Raw genomic sequence first — 11,023 nt, 5'->3', positions numbered from 1 at the left:
GGCGCCGAGCCTGGGGCCACGGGGCGCGCGGGGGCGGCGGACTCCGCAGAGCGCACGTTTCCAGGCCGGAGTCAGTCCTGCCCGCCTCGGAATCCCAGCCGGGCGGAGCACCGAGGGCCGAGCGCGCGGCCTCGCCTCGCCGCCACCCCTCGGCCCTTTGTTCCCCGGCACGCCACGCTTCGGGGCTTTGCGTGGAAACCCTCGAGGACTCGGCAGCCCGAGGGGGAACGGCAGCCCTTCTGACGCTCCTGCAAAATGCCTGGCGTTCCCGTGCCCGGGTTCTCCGGGCGGAGCTGGAAGGCGGGCGCGGGATCCCGACCCGACCCGACCCGACCCTCCCAGCGGAGGCACCTCTCGTCGGGTTGGCTGCTCACCGCCGGCCTCGGCTCGCCGCGTTCCCGCTCAGCTCGGAGGGACGCGGCGGGGCCAAAAGATACTGCCCGTCACGACCGCGAGGAAACGAGGGTCTCCGCACTGGGGAGAGGAAAGCCGCGGGCTCAGGGTCATCTTGGTCTCGAAACGCGTCCCTTTGGGTCTGCGCTGGCTTCCATCCGGCTTAACCTTGGCCTGGGACGGGGGTGGGGGCGGCGGCGGAGCCCCAGGAAAGGGCCCCCCAGCCGCCCCGGGTCGCGGGGCCAAGCGGCTGCCCTGCTGGAGGGACGAGCCGCGCCCGGACGGGTCCGCCGGGAGTGCCGAGGGGTGGCCCGTGCCCCCGGAGGAGGAAGGCTGCGGGAAATGTGCACTTTGTAAAACCGCGCTTAAGAAATGACTGTGCCACGTAGATGAGCCAGTTGTGACGTGCGGCACAACCTGCTACTGAAATGCCGAAATCCGCCACCAAATGGCGGCTCCTGCAGCCTGCGGCGCTGACAAGGAGGACTCGCCGGCGTCGTCCGCCGCCTTCCCTTCCCCGCCGCTCCTGACCCTCTTCCCAAGCGGGCCTGTCCGCTCGCCGTTTTAGGGCGCACGCGGGACTCCCGCGTCCTAGAAGCCTCTGTGCGCTGAGGGTCCGGCAGGCTCGGCCTCCGCCAGCCGGCGACGCCCCGGCTGCGGCCCGCCCGCTCCTCTTGCCCGGCCTGGGGCTCCAGGGAGCCGGGCCTCCCGGCGGCGCCCTGCCCGGCGCACACATTCAGGCGTCGCCTTTGGATCCCAAGGTGTGCGCCTTTGCCCGGATCTTGAGGTTCCCGCCGCGCAGCCGCCCCTTCCTCAACGCTGTCACCGTCAAGGCTCCTTTCCCAGAGATTCCAGCGCGTTCTTTCCATTAAACGAGCTCTGCTAGAGGATCCTCTTCCCTAAGTCTGTCCGGTCACCGCCCACCAAGTCGCCTTCAGGAGGGCAGCTTTACATTTGTTAATAATTTGCTTAAAACGCACCCCACAAAACCCCGAAGTCCAAGGACACCTCGTTACTGAAGGAGAGAGGGCGGGGACTTGAAGCGGGAGGAGGGAGGAGAACACAGAGCGAGGACCGGCAGGCTCCGTCGGAGCGCGCCCCCCACCCCCGGCGCGGGGTCTGCCCCTGCCCCTGCCCCACCGAGCTCGAGGCCCGGGGGCCCCGTCGCTGCGCCTCGCCGGCCGGCCGCTACCCTCCCCCCACGCCCCAACGTGGGTGGCTTCGGCGGGCAGGGGCCGCCTTGGGAGGCGGCGTGCACCCCGGCTGTCGCCGCTGCTCGCCTTGGGGTCCGAGTATGGAGGACTTCGTCGTCCCCCCGCCTTTCCGGCCCCACACGGCCTGACGATCTCGCTTTCAAATTTGGCGGGATCCGAGCCCGCCGGGCCGAGGGCGGCATGAGGCGAGCGGCGCACGCGCAAAATGGCCTCCCGGTGTCCCGCGGATTGGGCTCGCGCGCCGAGCAAGGCCGAACCCGGCGGCGCAGTTGGGAACCGAGGTCGGAGCTGTAGCTCTTTCAAGTCCTCGGAGAGCTGCTAGTTAAAACATAAGGAAAGGGAGAAGGGCCATTTCCTCCTTTACGTGTCCTTTCGGCAACGGCGCCCTTACCGGGAAGTTAGCGCTGCGGGAAGGAGCGGAGTCATTTCCTCCATGCCGGTGTCCTATACCCTTTCCACCGGGCACTAAAACCTAGGAGCCCCCCCACCCCCTTTTGGGAAAGCCGTGGCGCTCCCCACCCTAGTCACCCTCGCCTTGGCTTTGTTTCTCGCCGCGCAGTGCGCCCCTCTCTTCGGCTTGGCTGGGCCCTCTTCCACTCTCGAGGGCGTTTAAACCAGGACTCTGGCTCCGGGACGGACGACCCTATCGGCAATGACGTCTTTATTCATCTCAGTAATCTTCTCATTGCTTCCATTCCAATTTTCGAAGCGTTTCCCGTGTACCCTGGTCTGCAACCTCCCAATCCTCTTCTCTCAACTTGGGGTCTGACTGGCTCAGGAGGACAGAGTTGGAGATCCCCAAATCGGTGCCGACCTTGAAATCACGTTCACGGCGAAGTTTGGATCTTATGATGACCCCACAACCAGAGCAACAAGTCATAGTTTTAATGAAATGGGGAGAACAACACCTGCTATTTTTGAAAGTTCCTTCGGATAAAACCTGGAAGTGGTATTTTTAAGGTACGGTCAGAGGATTGAAGGTAGACGTTTTTATTGAGCGTTCATTATTTATTTGGAGGGCTAAATGAGACTTCCGGATGAGTTTTCCACCTGAAATTCTTCAAAAAACTCACAGGGGTCTTACAGCAGCCTTTCCAATGATAAATGACTTTTGATATCGTCGACTTGATGAAGACAGAGTTGATAGTGAAGTTCTACATATGAGACCCCTAGAAATTGCACACTAAGAAAAAGAAACTGGTGCAAATAAAGGAAATCCGTTTCAAGAACCAAAAGAAGAAAAAACGTAAAAAAAAAAAAAAAAAAAAAAACTAACTGCGGAAACAGGAAACACTTGACTGTGCAAACATTTTCGGAGACTTTCATAATCAAAACTGAGCGATCTTGAGATTTACAGGGAGATCGGCAGGCTCGGAATCATCGCGGGGGGTATTTCCAAAATCTGATTCATTGGCAGGTTGAAATATGTGATACTTCTTTCTCTTCCTTGTAAAGAACTCGTCTATCTGAATTCAGTGGTCCCAATTTAGTTCAATAGCTGTGTGTATTTTTTTAGAGCGACCTTAGACATAAACACCTGTTTTGGTGTTCATTTTCTACATAAGAAACGCCTCCAGTGAAATGAAGGACCCAACCCAAGAGCTTTATGTTGGAGCTGAGTTGGGTACTCTTTGTGCCACATTAGATGTCTTAAAGGCATATAAGGCTTTTGAAAAGGGTTTAATTAGTATACTTTTAGAAGAAGCACAGATTTAAAATGATAAAGTCTGATCATTTTAAAATATAATTCGATCAAGAGTTACATTTAAAGTGTTTTGTTTTGGATAAAGTGTAGGAAAGACTGCATGGGGGAAACAGCCATAATATTTAAAAAGTATTATGGAACCTCCATTTCATGTAAGTACTAAGCTAAATGAGAATTTCCAACTGTCATTCCTAATACAATGGGAAGATGCAAAAAGATATGAGATATTCATCAAACCTTTAAAATATAAAGAGAAATTTAAAAACCACTTCACCCAGGATTTTAAGAGACCAGGTTCCATATACAGATTATTTCTGCCTTAAAATCCTATCCCCTCAAGAGATATAAACTATTTTAAAAGATCAAACGTCTTCACTTCGTGGTCAACGCAAGTAGTTTTTCACAGGGTGTTTAAGCTCCTGTTAAGTTTTCATAACAAAACTTCATCTTGATAGGCCTATACTATGAGAGTAATGAAAGACTTCACAAATGAACTGCAACTCTAAATATTGGGAAATGAGAAAAGGATGAAGGAAAGTTCCTGCCAGCTGACTCTGCCTGTGGCATTTTACCTCCAGGGATCCAAACATTTGCACGTATGGATATGGAGATGAAGCAAAATAGTTGGCCGGTTAAGTCAACTGAAGAGCAACTTTTTTTTTTTTTTTTTTTTTTTTTTAACAGTGCGATTAACGGCCGGCAATTTTAAAAGCAAAGTACTTGTAAAGTGTTATGCATGTGTAAAGCAAGATAGATCACTATTTACACAACAGCAACTAGCCTCATTTTTCTTTCTGCATTTAAGCTAAAAAATCTGTGAAATCAATTTAGGCATTTCTGTGGAATATTTTGTAAGCACCAACTATGTTATAGAATCCTAGAAGTTTCAGAAGCAAAAAACACGTACCCTTCTTTGACTACTAAAAGCTACAAAGTTAGAAGCTTTGATATGGGCTTTTATGAGGTTGAAATTTTTTTAAAGGGTAATTTAGGAAGTTTTAAATCTTAATCGCCAAAACTGTAATAGCTGGTTATTTAAGAATGGAGAACATTATCTTTCTCCAGCTTTACTAAGATAAATTTTACCTGAAATATTCTTTTAAGCTTAAGTAATTTTCAAATTGAGTAGGGGGGAAGATCCTCTTTCAAATAAAATAAATGGAAATGTTTTCTCAAGTATGGTGAAATAGTGCTAAGTAAGCCATAAATGTAATATCTTATCTTTTAATAAGTAATTTCAAAAATAAGTCCATCATAAAGAGGTTAACATGTAAAGTCTTCAAGTTTCATGTTTATCTTATAACTTGGTTTTGTTTAAGTTGGATGACAATCCACTAGCATTGAAAAGTTTTTAGCCTTTGAAAAATATTTCATTCTTCATACAAATGATCATCCAAAGTAAAAAAATACCACTTGAAATTTTTGTTAACTATCTTTTGTCTTAAATACCATCATGAAAAACGAGAAGCCTAGAAAAATAAGTTAAATTCACCAAAATTGGCAAACATTGGTAACTTTTACTTCAAAGATTGTAGAGTAAATAAACAAATACATCTTTCAATGGGCTTTCAAGCAATTACACAACAAAGCATGTATTTCTTAGCAACACCACTATAAGACAGTATTCTCTTTAGCTTTTACCTGTTGTAATCCACTATAGGGTTTCCAAAACTTCTCCACATTGTGCTTTTCAGATCAAATTTTTATTAAAGATCTTAGCTATTTTCTAAATGAATATCTTTTTATTGGATTTTTTCCAATTACAAATGAAATTTCATTTTACATCTATAATTAGAAACAACACTTACAATGGGACTGTACAAATTTAGGTCAAAATAAAAATATATGTATTTTGTGGCTTCATAAAATGTCCTTTACTGTATCTTTAAAGAAAGCAGAAGTAACAGCAATATATGAAAAAGTAATGATTTAATGACTATAAGCAAGACAAAGCAATAGAATTGTGCTTCTTTTGCAGACTGGGGACAATGAAATGTTTAGCTACAATTTTCCCATACAAACATGAAACAATATTCATACAGAATAAACACCCTCACAAATAACTGATGGGTGATGGACACACACCAAGTTCGACCCAAGCAAAACATTAACTGAAAATTGTTGGGGTTATTCATATTTTAAGTTCCACACACTTGCTCTATTTAAAAATACCTGCAGAAGCTCATAATAAATTGCTTCTGTTTCCAGACATAACAGAGAAGGCATACTCCATTTTTAACTATTAAAGTAATGCTTAATTTGAAAATTACTGGTATACCACATATTAAAAACACTTTAGATAAAATGCCTTCTTCCAGCAAATTGCTGGTTTATTTAAAAACTTGTTTTAGAACTATGGTGATCAATATGCATTTTAAAAATACATTAATTCCATCATAACCAATGGAAAATTAAGATATTTCTTAAAGCTTTTCATTACTGCAACAATTAATTTTAAAAGTAAATGTATTAATAGAGAAAACTCAGTATTACAATGATTTGCCAATTGTTTCCAATGGAACAATTTAGAATTAGATATCCACAGTAAAAATAATCTATGCTGGGAAGCAAGGCTCAACATAGGGTATATGAGTATCTGCAAAGGTCGAACCAATTGGGAGAATGTTAACAATCATTTCTGAATGCATGAAACACAATATTTTCTTTATAGTATTTATAAATATATCATACAATACTGTTTCCTGTTATGTCATATACCAATATGGCATTGTACAACAAGCATAATGCCATCTGATTCTTACAAAAGCGAATCATTTAAACAAGTCAGTAAAATAAACGGTAGTACCCGCTTTTAGGCATACAGATTGTAAAACTGAAGTTTACTTTCCTTTGATCGGTTTTGCGTAGCAACAGAGAAGTAAAAATCAAACAGGAATCAAAATGGCTAAATATGCAAGAAATCGTTATTCACAGTGACATGGCTACATAGAATGCATTATTCTATGCATATTCTTTCTGTTTGTTAAATTTCAAGATAAAAAGCACTTGTTTTCTACAGGTTCACAAAACAGCATAATAACAAGAACAATCAAGGAGAATGTAATGTAGGTGTTAGTTGAGATTAACAAACTATGGCCCGATGTTTATATCCACTGCAGAATATTTCCAAGTCCAAATAATGGTTACAGAAACCATTTCATATCTTTCCTTACACACACACAAAATCTTGCCTGCTTTCCCAGAACCAATTCTTTATAGCAACAACCTTTTTTTTTCAATTAACGTCCATGAGTGTCATGTCTAGTCCGTCTTTTATAGCCAATTTTAATGTCACTACAAAAGAAAGCAAATTGGACGACAGTCACATGTATTAGCATCTATAAAGCTGTAATGGCATGAAGATATCTATATAAATCAAGGGTTTAAAATTTTTTTTCCTTAACAGTCTCAGGTATCAACCAGAAGAAGTTGCTGATGACCCATTTACTGATGATTTTCGAGGTCTACTGGCAAAGGAAGATTGGTGGTTACCGCTGGGGCTGTTGCTGGTTCCATTCATAGTACTGGAAATGTGAGGAAACTGTGGATGAGGAGACTGCACTGGAGTACTGGGGCTAGGCAAACAAGAAGAGGTGGAGGGAATACCTCCTGCTGGGCTGTTGGCCTTGTCACTCCCAGAGTCACTTTCCAGTTCTCCAGCATTTGTCAGTCCATCTCTCTGGTGACCGATTTTCATTCTTTTACAAGTAGGTCGAACTCTATATTTCAAAGGGAGTGGACCATTCTATAAAGTTAAAAGGAAAAAGAAAATCATTCTTAATTCTTGAAATAGAGTTTATTACCATAATCTAACAGTAGATATGCTACTTACCCTTCTCCAGGTATAAATGTACGCAATATCCATTAGTGTATAGTAATCCTTTAAAGGTTCCTCTTCGTACATGACATCAATCTATAGTGAAACAAAATTTCAATTATAAAGTAACAAAGAAACAAAGGTAAATCTATGTTTTTTGGTCATCTAAATATAATCCAAATAAAAGTGCTTTAAAAAGCATATTCTCCAAACGTTTGAACAAAGAAAGAATCCCTCTAGAAACTTCAAAGGAGAAAAAAATTTCTAGAAATTACTAAGGGATTTGTTCTCATAGCATAAAAGAGAATGCATACCAAATGTTTTAAGAAATTTTAACTTTAGTACTAAATTAAAATGTTTTCTATTGTTTTTTGGGGTTCAGAATACAGAAAGAAAAAATAATTTAATCTACATAAAATACATAAAGACTATAAAAGTAGATACCTGAAAAGTATTAGGTATGTCCATTTTACTTCTGAGAAACTTTCTTAAGTGCATCACAGTCATTGCTGCTGGGCATCTTAGATATCTTTTATCATTCACCTGAGAGTACATTTGGAAAAGTAAATTTTTCCAATTCCTAACTTTCAGATAAGAATAGTTTCAGTTTAATTGCCTGAATAGGATAAAAGGTACTAATACCAAAGAAAACAGGGTGTGACTAAACTGTCAACTAACTGGACTTAAGTTTACTATTATTGTAAACACTAAATGTTCAGATTTCTAATAGAAAGAAAACTTTAAATACAGCAAAGTATTAAACACAAACTATTTAAAATATTCTATGAGAGCACTCATATAAAATACATTCTAATTATTAAATATCACATGTAGACCCTTCATAAACATCAAACATGACCAATTTCTTCTATTTAACAGCAGAAATAGAATAGAAATAAATTTCATTTAATTATGTTCTAAAGGGCAACATAATTCCTGATATAATCTAGCATCCAATGTTTCTTCTATATATTTTTAGAACATGGAATATACCTCTTCCTTAGATTTCTCCTTGTCTTTGTTTACTTTTCGATCCAGTCTAAAAAACAGAAAATTTAATAGTGAAACCACATATTTAGTAAACATATTAACAAAACATGGATTTCCTAGAGAATTTACCTGTTCTGGTCAAAGAATTCAATGGATAAGCTTATTATCTCATCATCAGTTATAATTCTCTTATCTTCATCAGCAACCTCTCCTCTATCTTCATTTGAGCCATTGGCAGCTAAAAAGACATTTTGAAATTTGATTTAAAAAAAATAAACACCTAACTAAAATATTTCATACATAGAAGAAAGGAAGTGATAATTTAGATTAAACTCAATTTTAACACATTTTAATTACTGGATAAGTTCTACCCACAAATAAAATGTCTTCCTCCCCCAAAAAGTTTACCATCAGCTGAAGGATGAGCTGCATAAAAATCCCTTCTTCTCTTCATTTCATCTGGAGGAGGGGGAGAAAATTCAAACATGTGGTATAGCAGAACAAACTAATAAGCCCTTTAAATTCATTTTTTAAAGCAAATTACTTACTTTTGAAAAGCCCTGGAACTAATTTGTATACAATGTCTTGAAGAGTTTTATCTGACCTGAAAAAGAATTAAAACAGTAAACAATATGACAAAAACTAAAACGGTTCATAAGTTTTTAGATTCTTTGCTTTTTGTGCAACAGTATTTTCTTGTTATGGTACTGTATTTAACTATATTGATAAGATAAAAATTAATTATGAGAATAGAAGTCCTCTATGCATAACACTTTTAAATCAGTAGAAAAAATATTTTTTATTCACTAATAAATTCTTCACATTCAACTCAGTCAAGGGAAGTGTGGCTGTCAAGTTACTAAATTAGCTATTATGAATAGAGAATACAAAGGAGAGAATGGAAGCCCTTTAAACATGTATTCTTGCCTATCATGAAGTCCACAGAGCAATGCTAATTAAGTTTTTAAAGGACTGTTGGGACAGAAAAATCTTAAAATTACTTGGCTAGTACTGAACGTCATCTGAGCTTGGTCACCATTAATATAGCAATAAATTAAAGGGCTACCCTCCAGAAAGCACAGACATAAATTTTCTGTGAAGAAATAAAGATGGTGGCTTTCAGTAAATTATGTAACTCCAACAACAATTACTAACAAGGAATTTTAACATTTTCCTACCTTATATTCAGTAGTGGCCTGGTTTTGTGAACTTGGACATCACAAATAGGACAATACTTGCTGGTCTCCAGGTAACGAACAATACATGTTTTACAGACTAGAAGTGGGAAGTAGAAGTTTTGTAAGTTGAGATATTTGAAGTAAAGCATTAAAATTAGTGTGAGAAGCTAAGAACTGGTAGAAGCATGGTAGTAAATGTCAAAAGACATTTCCAATTAAAAGACTAATTACTATCCTGAGAACACATACATTACATGATTGTAATAAAATACACATTAACAAAAATTCACCAAATGTCTTCACCACTTTGTACCAACATCTCTATGGATTGCAGGAATTGTTAAGAGCTTTCAAATGGCAGGACTAATTGTGAAATACATATACATGACACAAAAAAGTGCTAAAGCTCAGTACTTACAGGAATGTAGACATTCTATTATGGTTGTGGCATCAATGAAGTACCCTCCACAAAGCACACACATTAGGTGGGGATTTAGCTCAGTGATCTTGATCCTGGTTGTTCGATGCATTTCTGCTTGATAAAAGATCCTGCAAGACACAGAAACATTGGCCATAATTCACAGAACGAGAATCGAGATTATCTCTAACTCTTAGTAATCGTATACTCTGAAACACTGAGCACATAAAAGTCGTTTAACATTGTGCAGCTGGGCTGTCCCAACATTTTCTACAGAAGGAATTTACTAATCAGACCAGAATCCATTCTACCGAAATGGTGAAAAAGGACCCAACCAACGTTACTTCTGGTCTCTCAGGTCACTCCTGGTGGGGGAAGAGGTCTGGGGTGGGGGTTGGGAGCTGGGAGCTGCGCCTATTCGGGTCTCTTTCTTCCATTTGTCCTCCAGCCCAGCAGCCCCAAGGCTGCTGCAGACGCCACACAATCCCCGCGGATATTTACCAGCCACTAGGGCTTGTTCCAGGTCTCCGAATTTATTGTAAAACTTCCTCATGAATCTTGAAGCGAAAACCCCGGGGTTTTTGTTGTTTTAGACGGTTCGAACACCCCAAACCTGGCATGTTTTCACGCGATACCCAGGGAAAACAATTCCGCTCTCTGCATCCCTGGCATTTCCGGAGTTGGGTGCCGGGGCCGCGGGAGGAGCGCCTCCGTCGGCCTCGCGCCGGGGCTGAGCACGGCGGACGCCCGGGGCCGGGATGCGAGGGGAGGATCCGGCGGCGCCCGGGGCTCCGTCTCGCTCCGGATTCGGAACTCGCCTCGGTCGGGGTTTCCATAGCAACTTACACTTACACTTGGCATCCGGCCACCGCTGCAACTCCGCGCGGAGCCCGGCTCCAGCCCCGAGCCTCTGCGGGCATGCGGGGCGGCCGGTGGCATTCTCACGTGAGATGCTTGCACTGATTGTGGACTTTGGTATAGTCACTAGAACAAAATAAATGTGCAAAAAATAGTTGCATTCTTATATACCAAAAGTCAATAGGCAGAGAACCCAATTGAAAGCACAATCCCATTCACAATTGCCACAAAAAAATGAAATACCCTGGCATCTTCCTAACCAGAGAACTGAAAGACCTTTACCATGAGAACTGCTATATTCTGCTCAAAGAAATCCAAGAAGGAACAAACAAATGGAAAAATATTCCATGCTCATGGACATGAAAAATCAACACTGTTAAAATGTCCATCCTACCCAAAGCAATCTACAGAGTCAATGCAATGCCCATTAAATTACCAACATCATTCTTC

The 11,023-nt window shown here is 41.9% G+C and overlaps 1 protein-coding gene across 1 annotated transcript in view; it reads right to left on the bottom strand.

Moving 5' to 3' along the window:
• Positions 1-4,809: 4,809 nt before the first annotated feature.
• LOC103265994 (COMM domain-containing protein 3) overlaps positions 4,810-11,023 on the bottom strand; it is a 14,705-nt gene continuing 8,491 nt past the window's right edge. The window contains exons 6-14 of the mRNA XM_008063634.2: positions 9,716-9,846; positions 9,298-9,394; positions 8,668-8,723; positions 8,528-8,578; positions 8,249-8,357; positions 8,123-8,168; positions 7,574-7,672; positions 7,145-7,225; positions 4,810-7,057 (exon numbers count right to left, since the gene is read on the bottom strand). Of these exons, the coding sequence (XP_008061825.2) occupies positions 6,728-7,057; positions 7,145-7,225; positions 7,574-7,672; positions 8,123-8,168; positions 8,249-8,357; positions 8,528-8,578; positions 8,668-8,723; positions 9,298-9,394; positions 9,716-9,846 (1,000 nt within the window). The 3' untranslated portion in view covers positions 4,810-6,727. The remainder of the gene's footprint in view (positions 7,058-7,144; positions 7,226-7,573; positions 7,673-8,122; positions 8,169-8,248; positions 8,358-8,527; positions 8,579-8,667; positions 8,724-9,297; positions 9,395-9,715; positions 9,847-11,023) is intronic.

The sequence above is a fragment of the Carlito syrichta genome, unplaced genomic scaffold (assembly GCF_000164805.1).
Source record: "Carlito syrichta isolate Samal-C Ts95f unplaced genomic scaffold, Tarsius_syrichta-2.0.1 Scaffold306975, whole genome shotgun sequence".
Classification (NCBI taxonomy): Eukaryota; Metazoa; Chordata; class Mammalia; order Primates; family Tarsiidae; genus Carlito; species Carlito syrichta.
This window is presented reverse-complemented; position numbering and strand designations above follow the sequence as displayed.